This window comes from Diadema setosum, chromosome 14 (assembly GCF_964275005.1).
Source record: "Diadema setosum chromosome 14, eeDiaSeto1, whole genome shotgun sequence".
NCBI lineage: Eukaryota > Metazoa > Echinodermata > Echinoidea > Diadematoida > Diadematidae > Diadema > Diadema setosum.
This window is the reverse complement of record NC_092698.1, coordinates 15190385-15210229: the sequence shown is the minus strand read 5'-3', so window position 1 is coordinate 15210229 and position 19845 is coordinate 15190385. Positions and strand designations below refer to the sequence as shown.

The window sequence follows — 19845 nt, the reverse complement described above, 5'->3', positions numbered from 1 at the left end:
CCCAAAAGGAGTCGACGTTTCTGGGAGAGGTCCAATGAGGGCAATACTGACAACCTCAGTATGAAACTGACCACAGAATAAAAGTACAGGATCTGGAACTTGTGCTAGCATATATAGCAAACAAATCTTTTGTAACAGCTAATTTTAGTAGCAACTACATCCCTAAGTATACAACAACAAAAAAAAACCCAAACAAACAGGCAGATAACAGCAAATCTGATAAAAGATGAAATTTACATATGCTATCAAAATACTAAATGCCCATTAATCACTTCTTAAGTTGTTTTTTTCTCCAACCAATGATTCCAATACAGAATATACACAGAATATGTTTAACTTTTAAAATAATTTCTAACACAGATATGAAGTACACAGAGAAAATAGATACAGCTCCATTTTACCTTTTCTGAAATAAATGTCAGTTCAACTGACAATGGATACCTCAGCCTTTTAAGTCGTAAATCAATCGATCAATCAATTAATCAATATTTTCACAAATATGCTGGATTACCATTTCTCTAGTTATCACTGTACTGTCTGCCATTTCGCTGTAATGGTTGGAAAAAGTGTCCACAGGCTTTAAAGGAATCACAGGCAATGGTCTTATCTGGAGTCCTACTAGTATTTCAATAAATTCTCCGGAATGCCTGTCCACACATGACATCTGTTTGGGTCTTTTTTTTTTCTTCTTTTTTTTTCTTTTTTCTTTTTTTCTTTTTCTTTTTTTTTTTTTTTTTTTTTTGGAGGGGGGGGGGAGGGGGTTCTCCATCATTTTCCTGCATATCACCTTTGCCAGTCCTGAGATTGACTTCCATGTGAGAGCTCTGAAAAACTCTCAATGCCAGTCATTCCTCAAAGAGTATTATTGGGAATGTAATAACCTCATCAGAGTCAAATCAACCATCGCAGCAATAGTCTCTGATCAAGTCGTCAACTCACATAAATTCTGTTCTGCAGCACTCTATACAAATGATCAAATGAGCTGTTTTACTTATGTGCTATAATTCATGATTTTTTTTTCTCTCCTGAGAGATGATTTATGACCTATCCAATTCACCTGTTCTTATTCAATACATTTTAATACTTTGAAAGTACTTTGTATGAATTATTTACTGCTATGTCGGGCAAGCCTCAAGGGTAGGTCTCTGGTCGTCAGGAATAATATTTGTTGTAAAGCTATGCAGATTTGACAATCTGGTTTATTTTTCTTACAGTCAAGGGTGTCAGAAGATATTCTCACAAATTGTGCACAAGTTTATTCACATTACAGAGGGATGAAGGGAAATGGATGGACCATCAACCAATGATGATGAGATGGATTTGGGCCCAAATACACCGGCAGAAGCACAAAGGTCCTGGCAAAGAGGCTATAAGACTGAACTTTGTGGGCACAAAGACGTTGCAACTGAAGCAGTCATAGTACGGTAGGCGGGCAGGTGGATTTGGATGCCACGTCAATATGTGAGCGGGAGCAACATCAATAACATGAAAGTTGGAAAGCCCTGTCTCAGTGATAGGACAGGCTGACATCATCTCTTTGAATTGTGAAAAGGGTCTTGCTATTTTCCTTTTTTTTTGTCATAAAAAAAAAGGTTTACCTTTAACTTCTTTAGAAACTTCAAAGACTTAATTTCAGCAGGCTGTCCTTTTGTTTTGTTTTGTTTTTTTTTTCTTTCCATTTTCACGTGCAACAACATACATATGAATCAAACACAAATATCTTATGGCATTTTTTTTAATACTACTGTATTATGAATGTAGCGAATCCTATTTGCAATTAATATGTCTCACTGAGGATATAAAGAAGAAGAAATTTAAAACAAATGATAATTAGCATGGACCCATTGGTATCTTGGGTTGACTTATCCCGCACAGGAACCAGACGTGTGTATGTGCCTTTTAATAAGAATAATGCCACATCTTGGAGGCAGCAGGGTTAAGGAACTTGCTGTAATGTTTGTAATCCATGAGGATAGTTGGCTTTAATCAACAGGGTCTATGGTGTATCAAAGGAAAGCGGATGAACTTTCATGATTTGCCAACTGCACGCAAGAAAACATGGGAGATCACCCAGATTTTGGCTGCTTGACACATCAATCATTAAGATATTAATTTCCAACATGTTTTGATCTATGTAATGAAAATTTTCTGCTGGAAAGTCACATATCTTGTAACTTTTTTTTTTCTCTCTCACGATTCTCCATCATGATTGCACTTTTTTGAATGCAGGTATTGAGTTGTTCTAAAAAAAAGTGCAAAGCAATTTCAGGTATTCAATTCATACTGAATGCATACAAACAACAACAACAAAAGAGAAGACCAGAAATATCACAGAATATGCCATATATGAGAAAATAATCACAGCCAGATAAAGCCATTATTACACTTCCTATGAAAAGAAGGCTTCCTCAGGCTCAAAATGATTCATTTCCGCAGTCTCCTCTATTTCTCTCCTTTCCCTCATACTTTTGTTTCTTGTTTTTTCCTGACTTTTCTGCCGTAACTGAAAGAAAATGGAAAGAATATGAATTTAAGGGCGGAAAGGCTCTTTTCTGTTATGAGAAGAAAATTGTCAACATTCCTCACTCTGAATTGACATCAAATACTCTACAAAGGCTCTTTTGTATTACCTTTAGTCTGCATAAATTATTGATTGATATCTCGGTGGAAGACATATTCAATTCCATGGCAAATGAATTCCCTTCATGCACTTTTGGAGTGGGAATCAATTCAGGGTTATTTTAGCCGGGAGGCATTTAACTTTGCCAAATTGGAAAACCCCAGCCACACCGGGCCTCCGTTCCACAGCAAGGAATTGTTGCGCTCGCACACAACCTCTATTACTTGGCACAATTACACTTGATGCGACATATCGACACTGAATCACAAACAGAGATTATTACGACGAATACAAATGCAATGAACACTAACTGTAGCTGTCAACAGACAACAACCGACTTCCACTGACAGCATCTATTGTTAGCAAACAGTCGGGAATGAGAAAAAGACCATCTGGAAATTGTGTATATTAAAAGAAAAAGGCAAAAACAAAACCCTAAACAGATATATGCTGAACAGATGAATCTGACCAAGATTACGGACTATCCTCCAAGTGAGGTGAGCTCTCCCCAAGCATTTCATCCAGTTTTCTTATTTTCGTTCTCTTTTCTGGCTTAGTCACACCCCTCGTAATATCGTTGTCTCTTGCGTACCCTTGCGTGGTGGATGCCACGCTTCATTCTACCAACACTCCACCAATTATGAGCAATAAAACCAATACTCTATCACACGCGATTGTTGTGAGTCATCCCGGGCAGGGGAACAAACTTGAACAGCAGTTCTTTTTTCGCTCCTTCTTCTTATTCTTCTTTTGCCCTTCCTTAATTTCTCTATTTGTTCACCATGACATGAGAAGAAAGTGGACAATCTTTTTTTCTTGTTTAAAATGCAAGGACAGAAAACGCCAGTTATTCTGAGGTCCCTCCAGCTATGTTTGTGTACGGCTGATGCAGAACTCAAATCATTTGGCATAATTGTATTTAGAATACCAATGAGTGCTCGCAGTCCAATGAAATTTAGTGTTTGCTGGACACGCTGCCGTGTCACCGAGTGATATCGAAACCCCGTGACAGACGGGGAAGTCCATCCACAGCAAGAGGACCGACTAATCTCTGTGATTGCTGTGGAGCAGAGGTAAGGAAAGTGGTACGAAATTGCCGGTGAGATACGCACACAAGTTATATACACATACACGCACACACAAAAGACCCTCACATTTGTTTGCATTAATGACTGTATGAAGAGCCAGATTGATCCTTTAGGTCTCTCTTTTTTTATACCCACCACATTATCACTCTGTCTTGATTCTCTCTCTCCCTCCCCCTCTCTCTCAATCTATATATTTCTCCTTCACTCTTTCTTTATCTCTCTCTCTCTAGCTCTTTCTACCCATCTATCTATCTCTCCTCTGTCCCTATTGATTTCCATCTGTTCCTCCTCTTTCACCCTCTTACCTTTCCCTCTTTCCTTCTGCCTTACTTTCTATCAATCTTTTGCTCTATTTTAACTTTTTCTTTATGGCAAACTTTATTTGCTATCCCTTCTGCCATTCTAAATTGATCCTTTTTGAACCAATTATGAATCTGCTTTATTTTCTTCTCTTTCCTTCAGCACTCATGTTAACCCGTTGAGGACGAGTTCCGAATATGCTCAGGCAGGAGTCTATGGGAAATGCGTGTTGTACATGTAGCAACATCAGTCTGTCCTCAACGAGTTAATACTTCATTTCTTGCCTTTTTTCCCTCTCCTATCCAATATTTTTCCCTTGTTCTTTGCTTCTTCTACAACCTTTTTCTCTCTTCCTCATTCATCCTTCTCTCTCCCTCTCCTTCTTGATCTCTCCTTTTGTTGCTCCCTCCCTCTCTCCCTCTCTCTCGTTCTTTCCCTCCTCTTCTAACTCTCTCCTTGCTGTCATTTCTCCATTCTACTCCTCTCACTTTACGTTGCTAACCAAGTAGTAGGGGGGTTGAAGAATTGATGAGGGTACAAGTGGACTACTACAGGGCATGGGTCTCTCTTAAACTCCCCATCAAATATGTGGCAATAGGAGGCCTGCTTCCGCATCCCACTCTGCCGTGGAGGGTCTACGGCTACCGTGGCAACCTTTCTCATGATGCCCTGAGACCACTCCACAAATATTTGTCCGCCAGTGGGAGTGGGCAGGGGGAAGGGAGGGGCGTGGCATTGCATGGGTCCCTTTCTATTTTTTCTCTACTGCTATCACTCTTTGTGTTACTCTTTGATGCTGTCATGTATCCCTGACATGGGAAAGGGATGGACAATAGGTAAACTGCAGGAAATAAAGAAACAATCCAAATTAAGTCTCACATTTATTACTTTTAAAAAAAAAGAAGAAACATTATCATTTGCACTTTTTACTGTGGATTCCCCTTCTACGGGACTTGACCTGTATAGACAGACTACCCTTTCACTATTTTAGTCCTGTCTGCAACATGCCTGTGCACAAAGCCAATAGGATATGACGCTTGACGGTGCCGAAAGGGTTACCGAGCGGTCTTTCATCACAGACTCAACAAGTTACTTCCTGTCAACGTATAATGGGAGTGTCCAGTTACTTGTACTCTTTCTCCCTCTCATTCTTGACTCGTTCTCTCCCTCCCTTACCCCCATTTCTACCCTTTTTCGGTGGCTACATGGATGAAATAGGACCTCCCGCACTGACAGGGAAAGATGATGGATTAGCGATGAGTCACAGAAATGGTCTTGACCATAGCGAAGAACTTGATTCTCTGAGAGAGAAAATAAATTACTCTTCTTCTTCTTCTTCACCAAGGAGAAATTCCCCAGCCTAATATGACCGAATGCTCGGCAGTCCCACTCTTTTTTCCCCTTCAATATAAGCCACATTCATCTTCCCACAGCCGTCTTTTTTTTTTCCCATCTCTTGTCTTCAATTCAATTTGCCAACCCTCATTCTATCGGTATTTAGATAATCATGAGCAGGATTAGAACCAATGAACCAAAACCACTCTGCTCCAAAATATTCTTCTTCCTGTTTTTTCTATTTTGGACTGTGGCTGGTGAATAGATATGAAAAATTGCATTACTCATCAACTCGGCCAGCCCACTACTTCTTCATTTGTTTTTATATTTCCATATCTCTCTTTCTCTCTATCAATCTCTTTATCTTCTTCTGTTCTTTCTTAAATAGAGATGGATTCCTCAAAGCATTTAATGTGCCAGACTACTCAACCAGATTAAGACTGTGTGGGCAGAAAATTACTGCTTATCAGGTATGACGTGCTGTGAGCTCGCATAATCACCCACTATGCAATTCCGATTTATAGGTGTACTGTCATGTGGCAATTGCACTTTCAATGATGCTTTTGAGCTCCTCAAATCCTTACCAACAGCTATGTTTAAATGCAGCAATATTCACAATATGCAAATTACACTATTGAAAAAGATGCAAATTACATGCAAAAAGTCACGATATCGAGAAAGTTCATTGACCACCTTCTGTGGTTAGTTCTGCCGGAGCCAGTATGTCTAGGAGTGAAACCTATGATGGGAGAAATGTTGGGATACGGAGGGGAATATATGAAGAGCCATTCTGATAAATTGGAGCTCTTACACAGTGATGGAGGAGAGGAAGAACATTAAAAATCAAAAAGAAAAAAAAAAATCAGGACTGTAATCGCCATAATGGGTGTTGCCCGATGATGTGATGAATGGATGAACAGGAAAGAGACAGAGACAGACAAATGGACAGACAAACAGACAGACAGAGAGGAATGGTCCCTCTTTCTGTCTGCAATTTTTGAGCAGAATCTTTATTTGGCCCGCTGGTATCGAGTAATGTGGCGAGTGATCTTCCAATGGAGTGTCAGCAGACTCCACAGATAAATGGCTCCGCCGCCATTCGTCTGCTGGTGGTGGTGGTGGTGAAATAAGCTAAAGCTAAGTCGTGGCAGCTGTCGTATGGACTTTCGTGCCTGGTATTCTACACAGGGCAAGGGTTGCTCAAATGATCCTTTTCTTGGATGGATTGGGGGGGGGGGGTAAAACAGGCTGAATTAAGGTTGTGTGTTGAGTATACCTCAGTTGGTCTAGGCATCCTTTAAGAAACTCTGAACACGAATGCCTCCATTTATCATTACAAGTTACATTAACCACTAAATTACAGCTTACCAGGGAGATTGCATTTTCAAACTGTGAGCAGTATATGACTGCCTGTATGTTTGGGGTTTTTTTCCAAATGGAAAGCAAAATGCATGGTATATCTCCAAAATGCTCCTACCGTGCCCAACACCTCCCACATCTCTCCCAAAAAACAAAACTGACAGACAAACAGTGCGTGACCTTTATCAACTTTGTTCCCACTGCCCGTATGCTACATGCCTCCCATACGAAGATGGATGTGGAAATTTCAACCCCAGAACCAACCCTTCCTACCCCATCTCCCCTCCCCCCTCCAATGATGACAAAGAAAGAAAGAAAGAAACAAAGAAACAAACAAACAAACAAACAGACAAACTGACAAACAAACAAAAACACAGTGACCACAATCACACGTGGCTCCTGTACTGCCAATGGTAGCTTACCGGTCTCCCATGAGTAGTGGGTGGATGCGGATCTTCCCGAGTTGTGTTGAGAAGCAACAAGTGGGAGGAGGAGGCAGAGGACCAGACACGCCCACATCGCCATGCCTCCAGCTATTGAGAAAAACACCTTGGTATATTTCTTGGCTCCAAACGAGAATCTATACCCTATAGGAGATAGATGAAGAGAAGGGAGAGAGAGAGATAAACAGTGAATCAAACTGAACATTACAAGAGTACTGTATACACATCGATCATTATTATATTTCTCAGGGTTTTTATACTCATGCATTTCGCACAGTCGGGTGCTATTCACAAATTTAAGAACAGGATATGAACTCTGATCCCAACATGAATGCAACACAGATGAATATGACTGCATACTGCATATAAAGACACTGAATATACAATGTATGGCATATCCCTATGACATTGTGAAGATAGCCAGTACACGCACTCAACAGCAACAAGACTTGTTATTACATCATATATCTTGGACGAGTCCTTGGACGTGATTGGTTGAAACTTGCGTCATATGGCCTGAAACTAGTTGGACTTTTCTGCAAAATCAAGGGCTGCTATGGAAAAAAAAAAAATTTAATGTAGATTGCACACATGTCATATATGTGTGCTGAACACATTACAAGTATATGGATACATTTCATGATTTGCCATTCGATGCCTCACTTGCACAAATGTCTCCCATACTCCTCCTCTGTATTTTTTTTTTCAAGCCACATGAATCATTAAAATCCATATCGTGACTGACTCATCATAGACAACATAACTTTGATTTACTGCCAAAGAGAAATTCTAGAACTGAGCATCAAAACCGTCATCTTCAAGCAGGATTCATCAAAATAAAGTATATGCATGGAGAAAATCAGTTCAAGAATGGATGTAACATAATACAGTCTTCACAAAATGCAGATTTCCAGGCAATTTCTATGCAGGTGCAGTAAATCACACCAACTGAGATGTGTGGAACTGGAAGAGTTCTACTGGGACTCGTAAATACGCAATTGGGACTTGTGTTTACGTACACATGAGGAAAAATCTGCAATGTAATCTTCTGGTACGCAAGCATCCTGCAGCATCATACTGCATACTGCATGAAATCATACTTCCCAAATCACTGGGTGAGAGCTTATGTGAATAACGACTTATCGCTACGTATTTCTGAAGCCACGCTTGATCAACAGAGCATTAATGCAGTATGCTCAATCCAGTAAACTCATGTGCAGAAACTTTCTTGTCCATTTAACCATATCAAGCTAAAAGCACAATGGCGATGTTTAAATAATGGATGTTACAGAAATGATTGGTTTAGTAATGATATGCTATGGAGGTTTAAATCCTTTTTTGTCCTATTCATTGCACAGAGCATGGCTTGGTAAGATTAAGTGCTTGAATAAACCATTTACTTTAAAGCCTCTTTTCTCAGTACACACTTTTCCAGAATGTGTATTTTCTTTCTATTATTTAGATTGGATAGGAGAGTCCATTTGAACTGGATTGTTCATCATTTTAGGGCAATTTGAGGACAAGTCCCGAGTATACTCGGGCAGGTGTCGATGGGAAATGCATGTAGTAGCAAAATCAGTCCGTCCTCAACGGGATAACGCTTAGAGTATGCTCTTTCAGAGCCTGCCCTTAACTTAAAGATCCATGTCTGGCAAATTTTTGGTTTTGTGGTGCAGGGTCACATATAGTTGTTCAGACAGCCAAAGATTTGTTTACTTTAATTCCAGTTTTTTAATTCATTTCTGAGAACATTATGCCACATTAAACTCATACAGGTTCTTTAGCATACATGTAAAACATGAAAAGAACAAGGAAAATGAGAGGGAGAATGGGGAAAAAATAATGGATTGTGAAAGCTGAAAGAAAAGCTCCTCTCTCCCTTAATCTGCCATTGTACACTGCCACGTTGAGACACACAATCTCCATACAGCCATCAAGCCATGAAGTATGCCATCCTCATAACTTGTTATTTGTGTCTCCAATTACAAATCTTTGACACATTTAGGATACGATTACTTGTTGTGACGTACGCCATTGCCCAGATTGCTGACCGAAAAAAAGAAATGAAAGAGAAAAGAAATGAAAGAGAAAGAAAGACGCCCGCAGTTGCCAGTGATTAACAGAACCAGCTCTGACTTGCATGGATGGGGAGACTCCGAACAATTAACACTTTAAACGTCAACAAATACATTCCACCTTGCACCTGTGCACAGTATTGGCATATTTGAAAGTTAAATACTTAAGCCATGTGTACAAATACTCATTTATATGAATTGTGTCCCCATGGAAGTGTTTATCCCTGATTATCCTCTTGTAGATGTTTTCCCCCTTTTTTTTTCATAAACAAAAATCATGTTCCAAACACAAACTTTGGTTTATCCACTCTTGAACCCTGGAAAAAACCCAGCTCCATCCGCTTCATTTTGTCGTAAACAGGGCTGTCGGACAATCGCACGTAATCACGAACTTGTTCCTCTCCCATTTACGCAGCGGTTGCCATAACAAAGCTGCGGGCCAATTACGCGATATCATACCTTTCGGTCCGTTTGGCGCGTATCCCCTTACCTGGGTCTGCCCTCATCCTGCAATGAATTTATTGGCTGGAGCGATACAGTATACAGGAATAACAAGAGACTGTAGGCAGTCTTCTTTTTTCTTCCCTCCTCAGTCTTGTTCTTTTTTTTTCTTCTTTCTTTCTCTTTTTTTTTTCATCAGTTGCAGCCCCTTGTAAGGTTACTCAAGATTGGCATTAATTGAAGGTGAGGGAGAGACAGAGAGAGAGAGTGGAACAAGCACTAACACAATTACAAGGCAGCGCTCTCTGGCCCTCGATCAGAATGCACGAGTGAACGCTGGGTGCGAAGCAATATTTCAAAAGTGTGACACTTTCCATATGATAGAGCACCTTTTGAATCATTCCGTAAGCTCTACAGAAAGAATTGGAAATACTGGTTTGAAAAAAAAAAATGACATTGATGTTCATTCAAAAGTTAATCATCCACAGTGTCAACAAACTCTCAACCGGTGGTGTATGGTATGTAGCATAAAGAGTCTTCTTCACCACTCTAGTGTGTTTTTTATTGAAGCATAGTAAGACATGGATACTTATGACCTCTTTGCACTGAATTCTTATTCTGCCAATGTATCACGAACTCCTCAGTCATAAGTCAAAGAATATCAAGCAGTCATAACTCAGTCAAATGTCACAACTCATAACCTGGAGTCAAATTGTATCTATGTCATTCATTGTTCACATAAATAGCTCTGTGTAATAGCCTATATATGATGACATCATGACATTAATAAATTTCCTCTTTCTTTATTCCTTCTGGATCAGTATATTCCAGGTACAGATGGGCTGATAGCATGATAACAAAATGCACATATCATATCGAAAAACAATTTTCTTTTTAACAATGTAATATTAACTACAAAATATGACAGGCTTTCGATCATCATCAAGGAAATGATTGACAATAATGAGCAGGTTTTATGTGAATAAATTTCGGCTGCATTCTTGAAGAAAGACAACAAAAAATTGGTGGCCAGTCTGAGAGTGTGAACAGTCCACAGGAATTTCTGCCCACCAATAAATTTGGGACACTTCTTCCAGTATCAATTTCATTGTGGCTGGCTGTACATTTCAGGATGAGAATGAAGTTAGATTATGAGTACCCAGTGGGTAATGTGCAATGCCTATGGAGATTTTAGAGTCTGCTACAGAGCGGTTTTAAGTTCCAGTAAAATATAAATGCATAACTTACCAATTCCTTTTTTGCAACCTTGAAGTATCCAAAAATAGAACTCAGCTCATTCACATATGATGAGCAAAGTGTTCTGGAGAATGATTTGGATGATAATGTTCAAGATCCAAGTTGTCTTTATTTCCCCCAGAAAACTCCTTCGGCTGTTTTGAGCGGCAGTATATCCACACTTAATAATCACTCCTCCTCGGTCGAGCGTGCAATGAAGGAATTCCAGAAGTTCTGAAAACCGGTGTAGACTCACACATCTCCCCCGACGATGCGCAGGAGACGAGCCACTACAGTGACCGCGGTGGAAGCGTGTCAAAGATGGGATGAGGTATATATACACTCCACTGACGCCACTTCCAGTTTAGCCAATTTCCTCTCCTGTGGAAGCCCAAAATCCCATCGGCCGGGTCAGCGCCCGATCTTGCAGCATATGAGGCCTGGTACCTCACACGTCGCCTTCCACCTCTCACTCAGATCCTCTGCCTGCCAAGAGAGATACAGGCTAAGTGGTAGTAATGACATCGGAGGCGGGGCTCATCATCACACTGACCACCACCTGCAGGAACAAGGAGGGGACAAAGACAGATAATGAGATGGGGGGTCTTTTAATGAATCTCTTATGTGTGGTATTCATGGAAACGTTACTCAGATCAGAGGGTGCTAATAAAGAACAATGTGTACGCAGAGAAAGGATGGCCAAATATTCACAGTGGTAATCTGAAGGTGATATATCCAATGAATATCAATTACTTTACCTGCTAAATCCAAATCGCTGCATACATAAAATATTTCAAATCTCTACCCCCTTCCCCATCAAGATGTAGAGTCCATGAGAACCACAGATAGCACTAAAGCCAAATTAATGTACATGTAGAAAGCTAGCAGAATTCTTTGGTTATCTATAATGCCACAGCTAACTGCAAATCAAATCAGATCAAAGTCGTGACTGTAATGAAATGAACAATTAACCAATTTTCACCATGTGACATTAACAAACAAATAGTCATATGGGGTAGGTTGATCGTTCATCCATGAAGTTTATTTTTGGTGTGGATAAGAACTACTCATAATTGTCAATTAATTATCTAAAGAAAGACTGAAGATGACATGACAATACAAGACTTGCTATAAACCACTGGTCAAAGTGATACAAAGCATTGACCCAGTGAATGCCAGAATAAGATTTCAAGAGTATCAACTCAATTCAATCCAATAATTGATTCATATCCATCAAAGAAAAAGAAAATACGATTCAAAGCAGTGCAAGTTGTCAATTTGACTCGCATTCATCTGATAAGGACAGTTCATCGTTATATATACATAATATATATGCATGAATGATATTATAACGAGAAAAAAAGAAAGAAAAAATGCGTACTTTGTCATGGTAGAAAAAAAAAAGTAATCATAACGATGGAAAAGAGTGTTCCACTAAAAAGCAAAGCTTGAAGGACATGGAACATCCATCTTATGAAAGCAGACGTCAATTCGCCATGCACAATACTTCCATATGTACCAGGTAGTAGTGGAAATGTGTCCAGTTTCAATGACTCCACAAGAAGAATGTTAAATTAAGTCACAACCTGGAACACCAAATCACTTTCCTCATATTCTGGTCCACATCAACCCAAACAGTCACACTTTAATCAGGTCTAGCTTCTATTAATCACTCATTCATTAATCTTTTCACCCCCTTTATATGATGTGGCAGGCATCCAGGCAGTTGCAATCACAGCCAGGAAAGGAGCTTTTGTACCCACCTAACAACAATCCCTGCTATTCATCTCGGCTACCCAATTAGCCACAAGTCTTTTTTTTTTTTTTTTTTTTTTAAATACAGGGTGCTGGGTTATTGTGCCCAGACTGCAAATTGTGCAATGTGATATATGTGGGTCCAATACCTCATGAATATTCATGGGGGAGACTTTTTGGGGTGACAAGGAGAGGGAGAGAGGTAGAGATGGAGAGGGTATAAGGGAACGAGTGGGGGGGGGGAGGGGGAAGAGAGATGTTTGATTACATGAGTGAGGAAGGATGACAGGACACCATTTAGGCCTAATTCATGGAAAGGGCTCTTTGTGAGCCATGAACGAAAGAAACCACGGTTTTGGCTATTGCGGGGGTTCAGTGCCAACATTAGATTCATTACGTCGTAATACAGGTTTTTCATTATCAATTGTTGTTGTTTTTGTTGTCATCATTGCCAGCATCACCTCTTGGATGACTGTAAAACTTGTGATGAAATTTGAAAGCAAAACCGATTGTATGTGGGCTTGGTACCTGAAGCAGGATTTTGTTGGTTTGTGTCCCATGTTCAGTTTGATCAGTTAACATGTACGTGTGCTCCTCTGTGTTTCTAATCTGGTCTAGGAATGAAACAAATCTTCATAAAGAATTTGGGCTTTTATGGCTACTGAAAAATTGAAGAATATTAGCAGAGGTAATAGTGTTGATTGCAGTTCTTTAGTAGCCTTTTCCCCAGACCACAAAAGAACAACAGAAACATCAAAACAAGATAAGTAGCACACAAATACAATTTGTATACATCAGCAGTGTTTGCTAATCAATCATCCAATCATAAAAATTGAAATGATATGTGTCAAAGATACCAACAGAGGAAGGGTTCAATGAAATGCAACAACTGGGAGTATTAAAGTCTAATCCATCCTAGATTATGATTCAGCTGTGTGTCAATGATATCTACTTTCTATTTGAGAAATGATTTTCTCTAAGTGATTTCTTTCTTCTTTTTTTTACTGCAACTACTACAAGCAAATTAAATCCAAAGAATGACAGGAAATTGCGAGGTAGTTACTCTCATTTGCTAATTATCAAGGTCTTGAATAAGGATAGGTTTATTGGAATAAATGAGCGAAGTAAGAGAGAAACATTTAATTCAATGTCATTATGTGACATAGTGCAATGATGCGATTAAATCTTTCATTCTTCAACAGCGAAGACCATGGCACCATAGGTTTTAAGAATACACAAAAGATATTTCAGAAAGTTTTCAAGTCTCTAAAACTGAAGCTATTTGTGTAGTAATCAAAATAGTGAACATTTCCATAATTCAGAATTAAGGACTCATGCCTTAAGGGAAGGCTAACAAATGATGTGAAATTCAATGTCTAAGTAAATGTTAACAGAAAACAGGAAACTCTATCTTCAATACTTCAGACAAGTCACAAATCTATAAACCAATTGAGGACAAGTTGATTTTGATACAACACACGCTTCCCATAGACACCTGCCCAAGTATGCTCAGGACCAGTCTTCAATAGGTTAATGAGGTTCCAGTGACTGCTTACTCATTGAAGAAGTACTGTTTCAGAGGGTTTGAAAAGCCTTTCTAGGGGTGGATGTCCATGGAGGTGGCAGTGAAGGAAATAATAAATCAAGAATCCAAGGGCACAGAGACAAGATGTGTTCACACAGACTCCCCTGAATGACTACACCAATGTATAATTATCTACATGATATGATTATCTCATTAATCAGCAGGGAATTGAATTCACCCAAGCCGGAGGATTGGGGAAAAGAAAAATAAAATAAGATGATGAAATATCATTTTTCAATTCTTCCCTTTTTTTTCAGCAGAGACTTCTCGGGTAAAAAGCACATTCTAATGTTTTTTCCAAGGACCTTCACTTCAATCAGCATCCTCCCCCCCCAAAAAAAAAAGAAACACAAAAGTGAAAATTCAAGAAACGTAACCTTGATGAATTGCTGCTGGTATAGTGACATGGTCCATCAATCAACGAGATAAGCACAGACTAGGGGTAGACGCACTTGTATTTCAGACCACATTAATAGCATCGCATAGAAAAATCTGATGCAGAATGATGAACTTCATCTTGCCGAAATGAATTGCAAGACTGTGACTGCAAATGATGATGTGAGCGCACACACTGAAGAGTTTTTCTCTCCTTTTTAACGGATGTCTTTAGCATTATCATCGCATCAATCATCCCTTCAGGCACAAAGAAGACTTAGGATCCAAATGAGTTTCAGATAGATTCATGCAACTACTGTGTAAAAGAAACTTTAATAGCAATTATCATAGCAACAACTTTTTAAACAGTTTTGAACAAGCCTTTCGGCTTCCATCGTTCACCACTGTACCCACTGTGAATTTTACTATGTACTCAATGTATTTTTGATGTGGTTGAATGAAAATGAAACGAAGTGAAGTGAAATGACATGAGCTACTAACAGCTGACTTGTTGATAGTTTACATGCTGCCACAGAAACTAGCATCATTTTTAAATTGCAGAGCTAACTGTAAAAATAGGACGCAATTGTTTATGTCAACGCTGTTCTTCTTGCTGTTGAGAGATGACGTGAGAGTTAAAACGGCAGACCTTTTTTTTTTGGAGGGGGGGAGAAGGATGCACTTTTGTCTGTATGTATCCTCTCTTTCTCTCTATCTCTCTCTCTCTCTCTCTTTACTCAAGTTCATTATGTTGAGAATGAGTTGGATGAAAAGGAGGTTGATCTCAAAGCATGATGGATTTCACTTCAAATAAACTCATACCGTCTAACCCAGACACAATCCACAACAACACACGCCTTGTTCTTCCAAGGCCTCATCTACCTCATGTACAATGGCCCTTGTCTGTAATGGAGGTACACTGCCCTGCTCTATATACTCCGACTGCATGAGCAATCTTTCATCAAAGCGACCTTTCTTTTCTCCACACTGTGACCTAACTCAAATGTGCTACTTTTATATTTCTTTTTTACTTTGTAGATTTTTCTCCATACATAGCATTAACAAAGATCTATTTTTCTATTTTCATTTTGTTCTTTTTTTACCCACTAATAAAGCCCTGTGTTTGGTAAAAGGCCTGTTTCTGTGTAATGGGTCTCAATTTCAGAAACACTTCTCTTTCTAGTTTTGGCTCTTCTTATTTTTCTCTACCCCCCCCCCCCTTAAAATCTACTTTTGTTTGTCTATATATGTGTATCTATAAATGCAACCTTCTGTATGTATGTCTCTCTCTCTATATATATATATTGTGTATATATGTATTTTGAATCAAATATCTCCCTTTTATTCCTTGTTTGTAACAACACAAAATACACGAATTCAATTCTTGTGACCTGATACCCAATGATTAGAATCTATCAGCTCTTTCAAGACGAACATACATCTCTACAGTTGCGGAGACCACGCATACTACTGTAAAATCGAAAACAATCACAGCATGAAACTTTGGAGAATTGCCACTGGCATTCAATGCCTTGTGCAGACAAACAATTCTGTGTGCATTTTACTTTTGCGAATCCTAGCTCCTTGTGAAAATGAAAGTTTCACGCATGTGAAAATGTTTGGTTTTACAGTATTCTCATGCTTCTTGGCTGTTGTGCTAATTGAGTGTTGGGTCTTGGGGAAGGAATCCCTGGTCTAAGCCAAGCATGTTCTTTACCTGATGAATTGTGAAAGCGATCCTAAGGGACTGATGGCGATGGGTTAGCAGGAAGCTGTGTCCGTGCCCAACATTTCCCTTTCGCAATTCTCATTGCAGTACTTTGGAGTAATCATCCAAACAGAAAAGCCCAATCAAAACATTCATCCTACCTTACTGATGCGGGGGTAACCTTGGAGACCGTGCTGATATCAAAACATCACCAGTTATTGGAAAAAGGGCTGCATGGGAGATAATTAAGCCTCTCTGAATTGGACGTTTACCGGAGCGTCATTGATGGCGGACTGGGATCGCTTAATATGGATCGTTGAAGTCATCATTTTACTTATTAAAGATGACATTTCAAATAGCATGGGGTGTTTGCTTAGCAAGTCATGAAAGAGGCATAGAATTCTCCATATCTTGCTTCTCTTATTCCCTGAGTCTTCACGGTTCCCATCAACACCCACACATATACAGACACACACACACACACACACACACATACACACACACACACACACACACACAAGAAAACACAGACACTGCTATATCATGCTCTGCTAATGTTGTGCATTATTTCACGAGCACTGTCTGAAACTCTGACCTTCACATACCTGCTCTTATACTGGCAAAAAAAATCTCTAAACCTTACAACCTAACAATTCATGTATGACACACATAAAACATTCTATATTGACTTATGTGAATGGGGAAATCATTGCTTATACTTTATGGACTTCAATCTTGATCTATCAGGATAAGAAATTGTCATCCTGCACAAGGTATAAACTCCTCAAACTGCCATGGGGTTTACCATTATGGACACTAGGTGCAATGCCTTGTAGAAGGCCAGTGAGCATTTGTAAAGGTGATGAAATTGTACCATGAATGATTGCTTGTGTTTTATGACTTGCCTGCTTGTTTGTCTGCATTTCCGACTGGCACTAAATTGTACTCACAGAAAGTATTGAGGAGCCTAGCTGACGGTAAAGATCTTGCCTGCTTTTTCAAGTTACCAATTTGCAGTTCTTGATGTCCAGTTTGCTTGAGCTGGTGATCAAGACTGTGATTAACATTTTATTTGCTAAGCATTGCAGGAGGATGGAGAAATTCTCATGGATTTTTTTTTTCTTGGTTGCTATTTACAGTCAATGAGACATGCTTAATTTACATAATGGTTAACACTATAATGCCAAAAATAGCCACTATCAAAGACTCTCTTGTTCTTTTATTTCCCTCCCTATTCTTGTCCTTTTCTCTCTGCATCTCTAACTCCTCCCCCTCTCTCTCTCCCTTGCTCCCTTTATCTCTTCCTCCCTTTCTTCACCTCTCTTTCTATCTCTCAATCTCTCCCTCTCTATCTATCTCTCTCTCTCTCCCTCTCTATCTATCTCTATCTCTCTCCCTCTCTATCTATCTCTATCTCTCTCCCTCTCTATCTATCTCTATCTCTCTCCCTCTCTATCTATCTCTATCTCTCTCCCTCTCTATCTATCTCTATCTCTCTCCCTCTCTATCTATCTCTATCTCTCCCTCTCTATCTCATGTCCCTTGTCTCTCAATCTTCCTCTCAATCTTTTTCTCTTTCTTTTTGCCCTTGTCTATATACTATATACGCTATATAGTTAACGTGTCTAATTTTCACAAATCAGGACTTTCCAAAAACTTCGCAAGTGGTTAAATTCGCAAACATGGAATAGGTACTGAATGGAGAAATATATGCTTGCACATCATATTCATGTCAGAATCAGAGTTCACTTTTTGGCATGTTTTTGAATTTGCAAATAGCATCCGACTCATGAAATTTGCAAAAATAAAAACCTTGCAAAATATAGGGCACATAGAGTACTCATTTTCTCCTTCCTACTCTCCCCTCTCCTCACCCCCCCCCCCCCCTTCTCTGGTACACCATCATCTGGTGTTTGTCTTCCCTCTCTGCTGGAATGTATCCTACCACAGTCTCACAACTTGTATTTTCATGTAGTCAAGATTAAAAAAACAAACAAACTGGAAAGCAACCCTTTTTCCGCCTTCAGTCTTTTATTCCTCTCCAGTAATATCAGCTGATGCAAATTGATCAGTCACTTCTCACCACAAAGACACAAGACGCAAGATGATAAAACACACAAGCGTGCATTATAGCACAGCACGGCATATCGAGTTCACGCATCTGGCCCAACCGACACCAGCCTGACTTCATACTCGAGATAATCTTCTTAGCCCCTAAACAGAAAAAACAAAGAAAGAAAGAAAGAAAGAGAGAGAAAAAAGGTCGCAACATCTTCTCCTCTCAGAAACGGGCGAGGCCCGTGGCAGTTTTCGGGGAGATGTCAGACTAGCGTTCGCCACGCTAAATCACCACTTACGGGAATGGCACCACAGCCAGAGTGTGAACTAGAGAGCAATGGCATATTTGCCCCAGAAAAAAAAAGAAAATCTCATTCATGGGCCAAAAGAGATGAGAGAAAAAAAAAAAACAAGAAAAAGAAGGGCAAAAATACAAAATACAATGTCAATAAAAATTCATGTTTCACATCAGTTTCCAAAGCTGTCTCCGTCATGTAGATTTCATTTTTTTATTTTCTTGAAAGGGGGGGGGGGGGATGAGGGGGAGCAAAGAAGAGAGGTATAAAACTTGCTCACTTTCTGGAGACATCCCCTTCTGTATGCTTATGGCATATTGTCAAGCATGCGTATCGAAATTCCTCTTTAACGTCTGAATGGCTGATAGCAAATAGCTTTGGGGTGCACACACATACACACAATCGCATATATATATATATATATATATATATATATATATATATATATATATATATATATATATATATATATACATATATATATACTTCTCCTTCTCTCTGGGGATAATGATTGCATACTTGCATTGATTGTTTGCATGAATGGTTAATGTCATTTAGAACGCTGAGATGTGAGTTATACAGGTATGCATGTTATCAAGGCAGGGATAAATTGAATTCATATCAGCAGAAAACAAAAATTAAAGAGAAGCCTAAGATAAAACAAAAATAACGACAGCGTAAAGCTCCTGGGTGTTATATCTTCCCTATATTGTGGTAATAAAATCTTGTATTTGTAATCAAACTAATCTTTCATTTTTTAAATCCGAATCTTCAGTCCTGATTTCAGTTCCAACTGCTGATATCTCCTTGATAATCGTGTTTAAGTGGTGAGTCACTTTTTAATCAAGATTTCAGCTTTAGACTTCACAAGGCCTTGATAGAACATCAATTTTTACTCAAACTTTTTTTTAGTCTACACTCCATCTATAGTAGTACATTTAAGAGCAATTCACCAAGCAGATAAAACAAAAATGATTTTAGAACTGCTTTGGACATGCACACAGACACACACACACACACACATACACAAGTACATACATGTGCTCACATATGTACTATTGAATCATGCATGTATGTGTATGTTTCCCTCTTTACAAAACAGAAATGATATTTTAAGTACACGGCAGGTTTTCATTCGGTCTGTAGGTGAAACAATACGTCATTTTCACAG

General features: G+C 39.2%; 1 protein-coding gene across 1 annotated transcript in view; it reads right to left on the bottom strand.

Annotated features, from left to right (window-relative positions):
* LOC140237957 (thrombospondin type-1 domain-containing protein 7B-like) overlaps positions 1 to 9726 on the bottom strand; it is a 142740-nt gene extending 133014 nt beyond the window's left edge. The window contains exons 1-2 of the mRNA XM_072317887.1: positions 9711 to 9726; positions 7125 to 7289 (exon numbers count right to left, since the gene is read on the bottom strand). Of these exons, the coding sequence (XP_072173988.1) occupies positions 7125 to 7289; positions 9711 to 9726 (181 nt within the window). The remainder of the gene's footprint in view (positions 1 to 7124; positions 7290 to 9710) is intronic.
* Positions 9727 to 19845: the final 10119 nt, after the last annotated feature.